This window comes from Anomalospiza imberbis, chromosome 15, assembly GCF_031753505.1.
Source record: "Anomalospiza imberbis isolate Cuckoo-Finch-1a 21T00152 chromosome 15, ASM3175350v1, whole genome shotgun sequence".
In the NCBI taxonomy this organism is placed as follows: domain Eukaryota; kingdom Metazoa; phylum Chordata; class Aves; order Passeriformes; family Viduidae; genus Anomalospiza; species Anomalospiza imberbis.
In genome coordinates, this window is record NC_089695.1 from 18,061,891 (window position 1) to 18,078,876 (window position 16,986).

Here is a 16,986-nt window from a genome sequence, read left to right on the forward strand (position 1 = left end):
GCGTTTTCCTAGCTGGTCCATCTCCATCTTTGCATTTTATAGCCAACTTTTGTGCTATTTCTTGGCTTTCCTGAAGCCAAGGATGAGGCCAGGCTTTATCCAGCCCTGGCATCAGATGGGGCTGGGCTGTATCCAGCCTTGGCTTAGGATGAGGCCAGGCTTTATCCAGCCCCGGCATCGCTCCGTGGCGGAGGCTGGTGCTGGGACCTCGGGGCTGCCTGGGGCGGGTGTGTGAGAGCCCCTCCCTGGGGGTGGGAGAGGGATGGGGAGGGCTGATGGAAAGGATTTTTAAAAACCCTTAATATTTCATCTCTCAGCACTGTTTGTTTGTGTTTGTAACTGTCCTGTGCCGAGCCGCTCCCTCCTGCCTTCCCGGGCTGCTGCTGGAGCAGAGCGAGCGCTGGGGATGAATGGGAATTGCAAACCTGCCAAGAGCCCTCCAAAAGGCATTATTTGGGGACAGGGTATTTAGGGACCTGCTTAGCAATGCTGTGTGAGCACCAGCACTGCTGTGTCCCCACAAAACCTTTCCGTGCAGGGTCCCCCTCCGGCTCCTTGGATACTCCAGTTACTCTGAGACCAGAGTAAATTCCTTTTCAGAGGCACTTGGGAGCTTTTGGATGTGCTACCTAGAGAGTTTCTGGGAACAAAAGTCCCACACACATGTATTTACGAGATGTCTCCTGGAGGAAAGGAAATCAAACTGAGGCAGAAGTTATTGCTCTTACAGGAGAGCCAGTGGAATATTTTTTTTTTAATTAAAATTTTCCAAAAAGAAAAACTTGTCTGGAACGCTTACTAAATGTTCCCATTTTGAGCCAGCTTTAATAGTGTAGTAAACACTGGTTTATTCCAAGAGAAATTAAAGATAGGAAATATTTTTTTAAACCAGCCTGACACAGCATTTGATGCTTAATATTAAAGTCATCAGTCAAAATGAAACAAAAGCTGGGTGGTAACACTGCCAGTGGGCAGAGCCTCTCCCCTGGCCCCTGGTCAGTCACAGAGAAAAAGAGATGGAGCAGTGATGGCTGTCGGAACCGGCATCAGAAGAGTCTCTTGGTGCAGCCCTGCCATGTTTGACATCAATGGCTGATGTTCTACAAGTGCGCCGTAAGTTTGGTTTGGGTTTGGTGGCAGTTGGATTAATGGGGGTAGGCTGGGTTTGGGTTTGGGCTGGGTTTAGTGTTGGGTTGGGCTGGGTTTGGTGTTGGGCTGGGTTTGGTGTTGGGTTGGGTTTGGTGTTGGGATAGATTTGGGTTTGGGTTTGGGCTGGGTTTGGTGTTGGGTTGAGTTTGGTGTCGGGCTGGGCTGGGTTTGGGTTTGGGCTGGGTTTGGTGTTGGGTTGGGTTTGGTGTTGGGATAGATTTGGGTTTGGGTTTGGGCTGGGTTTGGTGTCGGGCTGGGCTGGGTTTGGGTTTGGGCTGGGTTTGGTGTTGTTGGGTTGAGTTTGGTGTCGGGCTGGGCTGGATTTGGGTTGGGTTGCTGGATTAGTTGGGCTGGGTTCGGCGTTGGGTTTGGTTTGCAGTGGGACTGGGGTTGGCTTGGATGCTTGAGGCCATCTCCTCTTGTCCTGTCCCTGGTTGCCTGGAGAAGAGGCCCCAGCCCTGGTTCATGGGCAGCTGTGGAGCACAGGGCTGGATCAGGGGCAGCTGAAGGGGAAGTCACCTGCACAGAGCCCGAGCGTGGAGAGACGTGTTAATGTTCCTAATGAACCAGAAACCTCAAAGCAATTAAATCTGTACATTTGGGCTAATTCAGATTTTTAGCTTTTGGGAAATAACAATTAAAAGCAAAGGTTTTTAAAGAAATAGCTGTTTAAACTCTGTTCTCTGGGTGAGGAGCTGATTGTTTGCAGGTAATTTAGCACGATGCTGACGGCTCACAAGGTAGCACCTACCTATTACTTATTGGAAATCCTCCCTTCTGCTAATGAAGCTTATTCTGCTTCTAAACCTCAGACAAAAGGGTCTAGAAAATCACACCTGGGCTCTAAACTCACTGACGCACGCAGGAAGGGGAAAAAGTGCAGGAGCCGGGTGCCCCGGAGACCAGCCTGGCTTGGATTAGGTGGGGATGGCAGAGCAGGGGCTGGAGCTGGGAGTGTGGGGGAGTTGGAGCAGTCCCATCTCCACAGGGAGATTTCTGTGTCCCTGCTGTGTCCCCATCCCTCTGGGAGCCCCCGCAGCCCCCATCGCTCCCCATCAGCTGCTCCCCCAGACCTGCCCTGCCCCGGGATCCAGCTTACCCCAGCAATCAGATAATTAAACATCTGCAGATTGCTCAGAGCTTTTGCTCACAGCCCCCTGTGGGCGAAGAGCAGAGCAGGAGGGACAAGGGATGAGAGAGTCTGGGGATGAGCCCCAGAAGGGCTGGAATGTGGCTGGCAGTGAAGGTTCCACTGGGGTGAGCATCTCCCTGGCACAGGGGGCTGGAAAGGACTTTAAGCCCCTCCAGTGCCACCCCTGCCATGGCAGGGACACCTCCCACTGTTCCAGGCTGCTCCAAGGCCTGTCCAACTTGGCCTTGGGCACTGCCAGGGATCCAGGGGCAGCCACAGCTGCTCTGGGCACCCTGTGCCAGGGCTGCCCACCCTCCCAGGGAAGGATTTCTTCCCAATCTCCCATCCAATCCTGCTCCCTGGCAGTGGAAGCCATTCCCTGGGTTCTGTCCCTCCATGCCCTTGTCCAAAGCCCCTCTCCACGGTCACACAGAGGTAAGTGCTCATTCCTAGCCCATGGCACCGTGTCCTGCTGTCCTGGCAGCCAGCAAGGAGCTTTTCCCAGGGCTGCCCCAGCTCTTGAGCAAACAAGCTCGTTCTGGCCCCGGGTACCTCAGCCAGCCCTGCCCATGGCACTGCAGTGACACCTCGGTGACACCACTCTGGGACAGTGCCACCTCTGCTGGCCCCATGGATGAGGACAAGGATGGGGCATCCTGGAGATGCTTTGTTCCTTTTTAAAGGTTATTAATTTTACTGCAGCATTATCATAAATATTTCTGACTCTGGGAGATGCACGTGCTGCTTTTCCCTCTGTTTTACTGCCGGTTATTTTTTGCCAAGTTTGTGTTTGGCTGGGCTATTTGTTCAGCCACTGTTGTTGTTGTTTTTGCCTAGTTTTTGTTGGGTTTTGCTGCCCTGTGTGGTACCCGGAGCGCTGCAGCCCCAGCCCGAGCAGAACCAATGACTCTGTGCCATCCCCATCGAGCTGCTGTTTATTATTTATTTCCCCAGCAACGGGGATATATTTAGCCCGACAGCTTTGAGCTGTTTCAGCCCCATTATGCTCAGCAAACCCAGCAGCGAGCAGTGGCCAAGGGGCAGCAGGAGCCCCCGGGACCCCAGCAGGGACCCCCGACCTGTCCTTGCCCCGGGCAGGGGCTGCAGGAGGGGAGGGCATGAGAGCCACATCCCTCGGGTTCCCTTGGACTTGCCAAGGGTTGGGTTGGGCTGGGCAGATTTTTAAAAATTATTTTTAGTAATTGCAGTGTTTGAGCCTCGCAGGCCAGTGCTGGGTTTGTTTGGGGTAGGAACACGTGTGGCTCAGCTGCAGCCAGCTGGAGGAACTCTGCCTGCGAGCCAAAAAGGGTAAAAAGGGAAAGGGCGGGAGAGAAATGAGGAATTAAAAATGCTGGGGTTTAATTCTGGATTTGTTCTTGCAGGAGCCCAGATAGGCATGTGCTGGGGCCAAGGCAGGAGCCCAGGGTGACAGGATGGCAGGGACAGCCCCCCTGGCCTGTGTCACTGCCTGTGCCCCCGTTTCCCCTCTCAGCTCCTCAGGGATGCAGCTCCCCGTGTCCAGTCCCTGGAGATGATTTCCCCTCCGTGCTCTGTTCCTTGGGGACACATCCCTGAGCCCCCTGCCCAGCCCTGGGCGCACCAGGTCACCTTTCTCAGCAGGAAGTGTCACCCCATCTCCTGCATCAGGAGCGCAATTAGTGCCCACATCTGATGCTGCCTCAGCAGTTTTGCCCCAACCTTTTTATGTGGTTTGATCTCAAATCAACAGATCCCGTAATTAGAAGTATCCAACTTGTTATTTTTTTAACCCAAGGTTCCCTGTTGTGACCTCAGAGAATACCCTTCATTATGCTCTGGAGCTGTGCCGGGCCTGTGATGGATTGGATAAGGCTATTTAATGCCACCACCCCTCCTCCAGGATGGATTTTATCAGCTGACCCACGGGCTCAGGCCCTGGACATCAGTGAGCTCCCTTCTGATGGTTCCTGTCCGTGCCGCTCCTCCACCAGACTTTGACAAGTTCAATATTTACACTTTTTTATTTTGAAATGTCCATGTACTATATATAATATATAATGCATTTTCAGGTTCACCAATTATTGAAGTTATTGGTAACCCTGGTAAGGAAATGCACCAAACTTGCTGGACCCTGGCAGGAGCTTGGCAAGAGCACTGAGAGCATCTGGGAGCCCCTCTGGGACAAGCAGTAATATACAGCCAAGGAGTCTTTTATTCTGTGAAAATCCAGAATTTGTGCCTGACAGAGAACAGCTCCGTGTGCCCAGAGCTCGACGCGAGCTCACGCTGCAGAGGGGACACAGCCAGGGACAAACCAGCCCACTGGGGACCCTCCCGGGAGCAAACACGAACTCGAAAGCTCAAATCTTAAATGTCAGAACTGTAAAAATGGCATTTAATGGCATCTTTTCCTAACCAGTTTGAAATGCTGTCATTTTACTGGGATAATGTGAACACAACAGAAGTCATGAATTGCAATCACATGCTGGGCTTCACCCGGATTTCTTGGAAGCTGAGGATAGAGTCCAGGAAAGCAATAACAGCAGAACAAGGTGGCAGGTGAGGGAGGGCAGCGGCCTGTGTCCCAGCCCAGCCCCAGGGCCATGGAGCACGGGAGGGTGCAGAGGGAAAGGGCAGAAATCCTGCAGGAATCAGATCCTGGGCCACAGATGCTTCTGCTATCAATGCTTTTGCAAATGGAACGGGACAAAGGGGATTTCGGGTGGAATGTGACCACACTGAGGACTTGGTGCACTTATCACGAGGCTGGAGCCCGTGAGGCACTGAGCAGTTCCTTGTCCGAGTGGCTGATGGCTCTCCTTATAGCATCTTGCCATAACTGTAGCCCGAATAAACGTGGTTATCGTAAATCCCATCCTTGCCTTGTCCCTGACCCCCATCCGCAGCCATCCAGCTTGGGAATTACCAAAGGGAAATTTATGTAAGCTTTGTTTTAATTGCAAACAGTTCAAAGAAATCATTCCCTGCTGGGAACTCGGCCTTTTCTGCTGCAGTTAAATGGGATTTTATTACAGCAGGCCTCGCTCTGTGGCTCGGGGGAAGGCTGAGCTGTGCTGGGGGAAAACCGCGGCGGTTTGAGGGGTTGGAAACGTCAAAAACTCCAACATGGCACGGAAGGAGCTTCATGGCAGCATCTTCTGCTCCAGGGCTGAGACTTTCTGAACCCAAGTGCAGCATCTTCACAGCCAGAGAGGCTCCTTTCAGCCCTGCTGATCTACCAAGTCCTTTTCCCATTTTCCTGGGTTCAATTCTGTCTCTGCACAGGACCCCACCACCCGTCCCCTGCCCAGGGCCTCTGTCCCAGCCCACACCTGGGGAGCCCCGAGGCTTTTCAGTACATTTTATTTCCCTCTACCACTAATGTTTGGCAGCTGGCACCTGCTGGGGGAGGGAGCTTTTATCACATTCTGATGAGTATCAGAGAGTTGGGAAACACCTCAGTGACAAAATACATTTAAAATCATAGACTTAAGGAGGGATTGATGTTGAAGGGACCATAAACTCAGAGTCCCTCCCCTGCCATGTGAGACCCGACCCTCTCCAAGACCACAACAAAAACTCCACAAAAGCATTTTGGAGCCATTTAATGAAAAAAGCAGAATTTTATTATATGGTTTCTGTCCATTATTCGGCATTGCTGTAAATGGCTCACATTTACTGCAACTTCTGTACAGATGTGTGGCTTTGTATTACCAGAACAGCAAATTTAAATGAAAAAATAAATGTTCAACAATTCCACACAAGCTTTTACAGTCCAACATTTCACTGAGTAGGTGAAAACTACAGACTTGTTACTACAGAATTATTCAGCATGAATAAAAAACTACAACTTTTATTTTTAAACAGGAGTCACTGGTTTATTTTTTTTTTAATGCTGTTTAAAATTGCTGTGATAAAAATAATGATTTTTTAATAATGCCATACACTGGTATGATATAGGATTTGTCCCCAGTATATATCTTTTTGTTTAATATACAAAATAGAGTAATGACCCATCGCTGCCTCTGCTGTGGGCAGGGGGCTGGAGGTGGGGCGCTCCCACACGCTCCCAGCCTTCCCTCGGACACGAGGCCTCTGGCTGGAGAGGCCCTCAACCTTCACGGAAAATTTGGTTCCTATGAGACATCGATGGCTCAGCAAGCCCTGGCTGCAGACTGGGATAAGGGCAGAGCGTGCCTGGTCTGCCACCATGGACTCCCAGCCCGGACTGGGTCGGACGGGACCCTAAAGCTCATCTGTTCCCCCCTGCCATGGGCAGGGACACTTCCACCAGACCAGGCTGCTCCAAGCCCCATCCGCGCAGGCCTCGAACACTTGCAGGGATATAATAATACAATCTTTATAAAATCTCACTCTAAGTCATGTCCCTGAAGTCCTCCCTCTCTGGAGTTCGGCTGCAGGATGTTTCCCACAGCCCACGTTCATCCAGGCACTTCCTCCTTTCCTACCTTTTCCTGTGGAAATGGCGAGGTCATTTTTCGGCATCGATTGGCACCGGTCCCCAGCCCCCCCGCCCCCCCGCGTCCCTGTCCCCGTCCCCGTGTCCCCCTAAGGCCATTGCGAGTCCTGAGCTGCCCCCGCCGTGCGGGCGGATCCGTGCACTTTGTGATAAGGCACTGAAGGGCCAAGGCCGAGTTCTCCCTGCTTTATCCAGAGTGCAGGGACTCCCCACTGCTACACGGACTACGGATAACAGGACACGGACTTCTCACTGCTGGCTACAGCACTACGGAGTCTCACTGGTGAATTTAAACTGAACAGCATGTACAGGACGATTCTTCCTCTAACATCACAGTTTCCTCTGTTTTTTCCTTAAATCCAGAGACTAAAAATGAATATACAGGCAAACAGACACAAGGGGCAGAGAGCCTCTCCTCCTATGTGACCGGTTCTCTCACAGGGGGATCACAGAACCCCACAATTTGGGTTGGAAGGGATCCTAAAACTCATCCAGTTCCAACCCCCGACTCCACCACCTGCTGGAGTTCACTGCAGTTGCTTTTGCTGGCAAAAATGACAATTTGGGGTCCTTGCACCCCGACCCGCACAGCTGTCCCCAGGCTCCGACCGAGGGCTCTGGGGATGCAAGTTTATAAAACATTCTCCAAAGTAAGAGCAGGTTTCCGCTACCCCACGGCCCCCCAACCCCACCAGTACAAACTCCTATCTGTATCCCAAACGGGCGCGGGAGGATTCCCAATGACTTGGGCTGGAAGTCGTAATTGAGTCCTTAGAAAAACTGAGTCGTAATTGGGCCCTTAGAAAAATCCTGACCTTTACCTATTACAAAATGTACATATTCCTTACAGATCAAAGAAGAGACTGATTATTTTATTATTAAAGATGCTATTTTACTCCAAAGTACTGAATATAGGATCTTTTTTAATAGGTATAACATTCAAAAAGAGCTTTAAGAAAGGATGAGAATTGGGTTTCCTATTTCAGTTGGAAACCAAGGTCTGCTCAATGTAGAAATGTGCTGTGAACACCCCACGCTCTGTATTTACATATTGCTGGCACCTGGATGTGGATTATTGCCCAATTTCTAAGCTGTTTTTGCTGTCAGAGCTGTGACAGTTTTTGCAGCGGGGTCTGGTTCAGCCGTGCCTCGGGAGCGGCTCCCGACCATACAGATAGGAGTATCCCCCCCAAAACCAACGGGAATTTTACACAGTGATTCAATGAACACAACCCAACCCTACAAACACCCACGGAGCACAGGTTTCCCCCTCGGAACTGAGCACTTCTTTGGATACCAACACCGACAGCCCCGGTGCTGCCTCCGGCCAAACCACGCACAACGGTTTCCACTCAGCATATCTGTGACCCCTACAAAAAATATAATTACATGTATCATGATAAAGCAATCTGTCATCTAAAAATCATCCTTATTATACACTATACAAGCTATTTTACAATCATTTAATAAATTGCTTTTAAAGCTGCAGTAGCCCTTCCCTTTTTTTCTTGGATCAGCGAATATACCGATTATACATATTTGAAACTATAACTAAATATAAAAATATATTAGGTTTTGTATTTTCTCAGATGATCTTTCTCATTTCTATTACACAAACGATCTGGCCACTTCGAGTAAAAATCAAATTTTAGAGTGGCATAGTAAATATTTCAGTTTTGAGATACAGAAAACTGTTAAGGTGCATGTAGAAAAGGCTACTACAGCTTCTAAATGTCGAAAATATCCTCATCAATGGCAACAAGGAGAAATCCACAAGGGCTGTGGGAATTTATGGCACGCCAGAAATTCAGTGTGAAGGGCTGCAGCCTTACAAAGACAGAAAGTTTGACGGACAACTCTAAGACCACGAACTCAGTAGCGGAGCTCTCCTGCTCTCCAGGAAAGAGGATGGAGCAGTCAGTGAAGGGTGGAGATGCGGAATTGGGTCTCTAACCAGGTGAGTTCGGAGCTGGGAGATCCAGTCCCAGCTGCGCGGACAAGTCCCCGGAGAGGAGGATCCTGGAATCCTACAGGAGAACAACCCCAGCCACTGGGTGCACTCGCACGTCCTCCCCCGTCCGTGGGGTCTCCAGAAATACTTGTGTGACGGCAGCTTTAAGTGTATAGAAAACGGAGTTTCTCCACACAGAAGTAAACTTTTCTGAAGCTATGCATATTTTCCTGAAAATTTCCTGATGGGCAGTCAGGACTGATCTTCTTGGCATCAATGCAGCCCGTGACTCTTTGCGTTATGGCTGTAGCATCATATGCAAAAATCAGGCTTCTTTTTTTTTTTTTCAATATATAAAATAACCTGCTCATTTACATCCAGTTAGGACTGGGTTAATTTTCTATGAATCTGCATATCCAACACTTTAGCAATGTACCAAAAGGAGTTGCTTCATCTGGATCTACTGAAATGAGATTTGAGAGTGTTCTCCCACCCACCCTGGCCCTTAGAAAAAGCCCAGTTTTCATGGCCATTTTGCCGGTTGAAAGCATTAGGTTAGAAAAGCCCAACCCGGTTTCACATGAGTCTACTCGAGTATTTACTGTCTAGAGGTCATTTAGGAAAGCTACGAGCTGCCCCACCTTAAAAAACCAGCTGTACAATAGGCATCTTGAAGTATTACAAAAAAATTATGTAAGAAAAAATGAACAAGCCGAGTTCACGGTATATAAAGTTAAAGGAAATTGCTAAAACCAGACAGTAATAGCTATAAAAGGCACAACTTCCCTTTTCTGATATACACTTGTAAACTTTCTTCAGGTTACATGCATAAACCAAAATACTACCTTAGCTTAAAAAAAAAAAATCCAAAACACTTTACTAAAATAAAAAAAAAAAAAGCCTAAAAAATTGTCTCCAGCCAACTGCAGCAATTAATTAATTAATTAGCAGAATGTTCGTAACAGCCTCAGAGCTTGTCACTGGTGGTTTGATGCATCCAGGGATGGTGCACAAGGGGAGAGAGAAAATTTCTGCCAAAACTGATTTCTTTTCCTTTCCTTTCTCCCCAATCCTTCCCCCAACGCGAGAAATCCGCTGCTTCTCCAGCCTAACTCTTGGCCCTCTGTAAACCACATGTAGTGCATAATTACAAAAGAAACACCTGCGAGGACAAAAGGAACAAGTTCTGTAGGTTTTCTCTTTACAAAACAAAGCTATCGTGTGACGGTTTCTTAAGGCAACCCTTTGTGTTAAGGCAGTCACTTCTGATGAAACAAGAGCTTCTTGATATTTCCATTGGAATATTTTGGTATCTGATTGCTGATGATTTCTGCCAACATTTCTGGGAACTCAATACTCATGGATTTATCCAAAAATGTCTGGAAGCAAAAGCTCAGAAGATTTTCAACCACCTACGAGTGATAAGACAAAGAATTACTTGCACGTGAAGATGTTCAGAGAACATTCACCTCCCTCCTCCCCAGCTCCTGCCCACAGGATGGGGCTCAGGCAAGACGTGCACAGGAATCCTCATTTAGTTCATTAATTATTGTCCATGGCACTCTGATATAAACCAAACAAACAGACTGTGCAAGGCTTTACAAACTGAGGAGATTCAGCACCAATTCCCACTCCAGCAGATGAATAACGCACACATGGATAAGCTAAATGAGACATTTCCAGGTGCTTGGTACAGTAACAAGAAAAAACAGTAATTCTGAGGTCTCAAACTTACCCTTGTCTTAAACACTGCTTTGTGCTACATGTGTAATTAGAATTAAACTGCCAAAGGAGACGGTCTGAATTGGAAATTCCTTCAAAATTAGATCACTGCTAACACCACACACAGTGCCGAGGCATTGTTTTAATGGAATGACAAACTATTCCATAAACTCTATTTCTTGGGCTCTGAGATAAGACTGCTTTTAAATGTCACACTTCTGCTTCTACTGCAAAGTCATTTAGCTCCTGAGCTCCTCCTCTTTAGAGCAACGTAATTTCTAAAAACTGGAGAGACTGAAAATGAGATTAATTGTACAGTTAATTGCTGTGGATTGCACTGCAGAGGCAGCCCGAGAGGACCATGTTCAAGGCTGTCAATTTGCCTTCCATGAGACAGCAGAGGAGCAGGGCCTCCTCCTCCTCCTCCCTGATATCTGTCCCTTTAAATGAAAGAGCTGGAGGAGCTCGCTGTCCCCGCCCCAAACGTATTTCTCTGGAATGCCTGCAGCATTCCTGTCAGGACTTACATCATGCATAGAGTCCAGCAGTTTAGTCAGTTGATAAAATCGCTGCCAGTTCTGGCTGGAGTTCCCTTCCCTCTTGACGATGGCCTTGCCCAGCTCCTTGATGTACGTCATGCGGATCTCCTCAAACAGGGACTGGCTCTTCAGGCCCTCCTTGGGAACTGCAACATGGACACCAACCTTTAAAACACTGTCAAACTGAGCTGTGGCATGACTGAAGTTCTCTGACATTAGTTACACAGAGAGGGAATCTTCATCAGGAGCTTCAGTGACAGGTCAAGGAGCAAGAGGGGAAATTTAGGTTAAAATATGGAATTCTTCCCTGGGAGGGTGGGCAGGCCCTGGCACAGGGTGCCCAGAGCAGCTGTGGCTGCCCCTGGATCCCTGGAAGTGTTTAAGGCCAGGTTGGAATAAAATGAGCTTCAAGGTCCCTTCCAACCCAAACCATTCTGTGATTCTGTGAAAATGAGCAAAAGGAAAAGGACTTGGACTGACTGAAATGACAGCAGAGAGACAAAGAGAGAGCAGGATGGGACAGTGACCAGCTGAACACAAAGCACAGGCTTGTTGCAAAATGAAAAAAAAAACTCCAAAGGTACTCCACCAAAAAACAGTGGGAAGGGAACTGGACCATGGAGGCAACAACAGCCAGCCCTGGAAGCACCTTGATGGAGAAGCACCAGGGCTGGAGCTCCTGTGCTCTCCAGCCCTGGGGAAATGTGACATTAGGAAGGTTCCTTAAAAATTCTGCATGCCCAGGGAGCAGCAAGGGCAGGATCACAGGATGGCTTGGCTTGGAAAGGTTCTTGAAAGATCATCTGGTTCTGAGCCTCCTGACATGGATCAAGTAACGGGTCCAGGCAAGGCAGTGACAGACTGGACAACAAACAGACTGCACTGGCCATGGGGAATCCGGGCAGGGACACAGCTTGTTTGGGACAGGGCTGGGACATCGAGACAGCGCTGGGCACATGAGGAGCTGGGGACAGAAACCCAGGGCCTGGGGATTCAAATCCAGGTGAAGTCCCTGTGCCTGTCTCCTCCTATGGGGCTGGTCCCGCCATAGGCCAAGGACCAACCTGGACAAATGGAGCACGTGGACTCCAGAAGTCCTTAAGGTGCTTCCTTTTGAGGCCTCTGATCACCTCGGGGAAGGGAAAGAGTTGAAGACAGAGAAGAGGAAGAGCTGAGACAAAGGTGACTGAAAGCACCTTTCAGACAGGAGGACAGAGGCCATAGAGCACATTCCCTTCCCTGGGAAATCCAACCTTCCCTGCACTGTCAGCACCCGAGAGATTCTGGAATGAAGTCTCTTGTCTGTCTTGCCTACACAGGAGATGAAACCTGTCAACTGTTTCAATACTTCACATGGAAAAGGTCTCTGAGCTACGTCTGTGTGCAAGCTACAAGTCTAGACCTGTGTGGGATTCCTGTTTTACTCCTCCTCCTCCTCCTCCTCCTCTTCTCTTGGAAAACTTAACACAGAAACACAATAAACAAATTCAAATTGTCAAGTCGTGGCTTAAAGAGCTATAGAAATTTCAGCTATTCAATTGCAGAAGTTCCCCCATGTACCACTCACACAATGTATGTACTCAGCAAAATGAAGATAAATTGTCTCCCACTGGAAATGGAGTGGAGAGGCCTCTCTGGGCAGTGCCAGCCCCTGCCCAGCCCCACTGCTGGAGGGGCTGAATCCTGCCAGTGCTGCCTCCTCGCCACTTCTGCCATGGAAATTTCTCCGTGGAAATTTCCAGCTCCTGTGAGGAAAGTTGGCCTACAGTACACCCGAAACACTTGAGGAATTTCTGGGAGAGATTTCAGAATCAAACAGGAACTGTTTGAAATCTGCAGCTTCAGGGAAGTTTTAAGTTCCTACAAAGCCCACGGCCGTGAGAGGCTGAAAGTTTCCTCTGAAAAGAGCCCTTGTCCCAGTTCTGGGCTTGGCTGTGAGGCAGTGCTGGGCACTGCCAGGCTGGTGGGGCACTGGGGGAACTGGCCATGGCACCCTCACACCCCCCTGCCCTCACCCATCACCCATCACCCTGATATGTGAGCAGTGCTGGGGCTCCCAGTCCTCCTGCTCCTATCTGAAAAAAGCCCAAGGTGAACAAATTCTCATTTCTGTATAATAATCAATGCTATTATTCACTGGAAACATTAAAGATAAGGAATGTTTACACCTTCAGTGTAATAAACTTAGTAATATTTACGTTTCATCACATTTCAGGTCCCTTCCAGGCCAAGGCACCTGATGAGGATGATGTACAAGCACCGAAGTCTGTTGACAAATCTTCACTTGCTCTGCTGCCACCTTTCAGACACGCTGGCACCTCTGTCACTGCTCTGAACCAAACCCCTCGTGCCAGGCAGGAGCAGGAACACGTCAGGCCCTGCCTGAGGCAGCTCCCTTGGGATCCTCTGAGCGTGGGATGGGATTTCCCAGGACACAGAGGCTGTGCTGGAGCGAGGTGCCCGGCTCACACCCACCCCAGCACACTCACACCCACCCCAGCACACTCACACCCACCCCAGCACACTCACACCCACCCCAGCACACTCACACCCACCCCAGCACACTCACACCCACCCCAGGACACTCACACCCACCTCAGCACGCTCACACCCACCTCTGCACACTCACACCCACCCCAGGACACTCGCACCCACCCCAGGACACTCACACCCACCCCAGCACACTCACACCCACCCCAGGACACTCACACCCACCCCAGGACACTCACACCCACCCCAGCACACTCGCATCCACCCCAGGACACTCACACCCACCCCAGCACACTCACACCCACCTCTGCACACTCACACCCACCCCAGCACACTCACACCCACCCCAGGACACTCACACCCACCCCAGGACACTCACACCCACCCCAGCACACTCACACCCACCTCTGCACACTCACACCCACCCCAGCACACTCACACCCACCCCAGCACACTCACAACCACCCCAGCACACTCACACCCACCCCAGGACACTCACACCCACCCCAGCACACTCACACCCACCTCTGCACACTCACACCCACCCCAGGACACTCACACCCACCTCTGCACACTCACACCCACCCCAGGACACTCACAACCACCCCAGGACACTCGCACCCACCCCAGCACACTCACACCCACCCCAGGACACTCACACACTCTTTCTCTCTCTCTCTTTGCTCTCTGAGTCCCTGGGTTGCAGCCGAGCCTGGGCTCAGCTCAGACCCTGAGGGAGCTCCAGCCCCACTGAGCAGGAGAGAACAAAGTCACTGGCTACCAGTGATATCAACAGAGGGGAAAACCAGCACTGTAAAAGGTATTTGCACATAATCACTTGATACATTTACACATAATCCCTGTGAAAGGTATTTACACATAATCACTTAGGTTAGTTTATTTCTGTATATTCTAAAAGGACTGTTTTTGACACTGCACTTTGAGCTTTCATGCAGTACAGACAGAATTTACTAAGCTGTCACTTGTTTAACTCCAGCATATCCTACCTAAGGATAAAAACCAGCATGCAGCATATTGTATAAATCTGTCTCACAATATCTATTGCAAATCCACCACATACTTCTGTAGAAGTAAAAGGCTTGGGATTGAGGTGTTCACCTACTTGTAGAGAGGAGAAGCAGTGTCTTCATGCAGAGATACTCCTCGTAGGAGACTTGGAGCCGGGACAGCTCGCGGGCCACCATGAGCATGTGTTTGCATTGTTCATACATACATGGGAGATTCATCCTCTGCCTGAGGAGTAAAGCACAGCAGTTAGTGCAATGTCTGCCTATCTGCACGCCCGGGGTCTGTTTTTGCACGCTGCAGATGCGGAGCTGCAGGTGAGCCGGGGCACAGCGAAGGAGGCTCCATTTCCCAGGGCGCCCCTGAGCTGACTGCCTTGGTGGCACAGGCGAACGCTGGCCCTGAGGGCAGGAGGAGCCCCGTGCCACCCTGAGTCCCAGTGCTTCACGAAGGCAGCCTGTCTGCACCAAGGACTCGGCAGCCAGCTCTGCTCTCAGCAGCCCCAGCACCAGCGTGACACAGAAATCAAGTTCAGCCCGAGCTCCTCGAGCCTGGCAGTCCCTCTCATCTTCCCAGGGAAACATGATGGAGTGCCACACTAGAGCTGGGATTTCTCTAATTCTTTCAATACCTTTGAGAACTGCACCTAATTTAATGCATCTATATATTTATATTAAAAAATACATTAAATATTTATAGAGATATAAAATATATAAAAATATAAAATATATACAATATAAAAATATATATTATATAAAGATTTATATATTTAGGAGTATCTTCCTGTAACTTCTCAGTTTTCAAAGTGACTTTATACTTGTGCCTATGTTCCTGAAGCAACGACCAGCACTGCAGTTAAACTTCATTATCTTTGTACTGTAATAAACTTGTTTCTAACCATAAATGGAAATTCATGTTGACAAGCAAAGGCAAATCTTGGAATCAGAATAACAAACATTATGTTTTTGTATTTTTTTTTCCTATTTCAATGAAGCCTTGCATCAAGACAGGAACTGCTTTTATCTAATGCCTCATCTGACACAGCAATCTAGCTTATCTGTGCTCTTACAGCTGGTTACTGTGAATATTGCAGAATTAGTTTTGAGTGGGAAATGAAGAACAGACTAATTCTGAACAGTGTAAGACAGATTTATGGTTTTCCATGGGTTTTCTTTCATAGAGAAAAAGACAAGCAAAATAACTCCATGCAATGAGTACACAATCTCTCTGCAGCGATGCCAGCACTTCATTTTTTTGTTAATAACGTGTCACCTTTCCTTGGTATCACCTATACAGCATTGTAATCTACACAGCCAAAATGGGACCCCTGTGGGAGTTACGAGTAACATTTGGTTATGAAACAACAATTCCTCCAAAGTTGATCACGTTTCCATTCTCCTGCCTCAGCCCTTAAGGAAGATTATACAATTTTCTCTCACAATCACCCTGGGAAACCCTGAGTGGAAACAGGGAACAGCCCCTTCTCAAGGTGCAAAAACCAGGGGGAATTCTGATGGCTTTTGAAAGACAGAAACACAAACTACTGAAACTGCATTAAAGCAGACCAAGCACAAGAGTAAAACCCCAGCATTTCCAAAGGCAGCGGCCGGACAATTCCTGCCACACGGAACTGGGCCACGTGTGGCACTGCCCCACAGCCAGAGCTCCGGCCGTGGGCACTCCCAGCAACCCAGACACCCCGGCCTCACCTCAGCACTGCACCACAGGGAGCACCAGCACGAGGTGCACACCAGGTGATGCTGCAGGAAACGGGAGCAAGGGCAGCGCTGGGCTGTGGGATGTTTCTCAGGGCACTTGGCACAAAGCCACCACTTGGCCAGGTGGCAAACACTGTCCCAGCCCCTCTGGGCTGTACCAAAGGGCATCTCACGTATTTCAGATTGAGTAATTTAAACCCATTCTCTGCCAGGGATCAGCAGTTTTCCTCGGGTAAAACTGTGCCCATTTCTGGGCCGAAGGTTCAAGTAACCATTAGGAAAGGGCCTGTTGTTTGTTTCTGCCTGCTGGGAATGCAACCCCATCCAGGAGGCTGAGGATGCAGAGGAAGACACACAGCTTTTGGGCAGGGCCAAGGCTGCACAAGCTGTAGTTCCCAGAGCACGGGAGCAGCCACGGCCCCTGTGCTCAGCCAGGCTCTGCCCCGTGCCCGCTGTCAGAGCACAAGGAGGCTGATTCACCACCCTGTGCCAGGTCCCAGTGCTGGCACGGCTCTGGGAACAGCTCCCAGCCAGGCCCATCCTGGTCAGGGCACATCAGATGATCTCAGCTGGCACAAGGAGCTGTCCTGGGGACACAGCTGGGACAAGGGCAGGGCTCAGGGCTCTGCCTGCTCAGGATCCCAGCTCCCCTCCCTGCACTGGGCATTCAGCAGCCCCACGGCCCCACTCACCCCACACAAAGCAGTGGAGCCTTCACGGGTGCTACACTCAGCTCATGGGACAGACTCATGCTCGGGGAGGCAGCACACACCTGCCTTCCCAGCTGCCCTGCCACGAAC

At 49.7% G+C, this 16,986-nt stretch overlaps 1 protein-coding gene across 3 annotated transcripts in view; it reads right to left on the reverse strand.

Moving 5' to 3' along the window:
* Window positions 1-5,863: 5,863 nt before the first annotated feature.
* NR3C1 (nuclear receptor subfamily 3 group C member 1) overlaps window positions 5,864-16,986 on the reverse strand; it is a 64,754-nt gene continuing 53,631 nt past the window's right edge. For all 3 annotated transcript variants that reach the window (XM_068206257.1, XM_068206258.1, XM_068206259.1), the window contains exons 7-9: window positions 14,566-14,696; window positions 10,941-11,098; window positions 5,864-10,103 (exon numbers count right to left, since the gene is read on the reverse strand). In XM_068206257.1, the coding sequence (XP_068062358.1) occupies window positions 9,951-10,103; window positions 10,941-11,098; window positions 14,566-14,696 (442 nt within the window). In that variant the 3' untranslated portion in view covers window positions 5,864-9,950. The remainder of the gene's footprint in view (window positions 10,104-10,940; window positions 11,099-14,565; window positions 14,697-16,986) is intronic.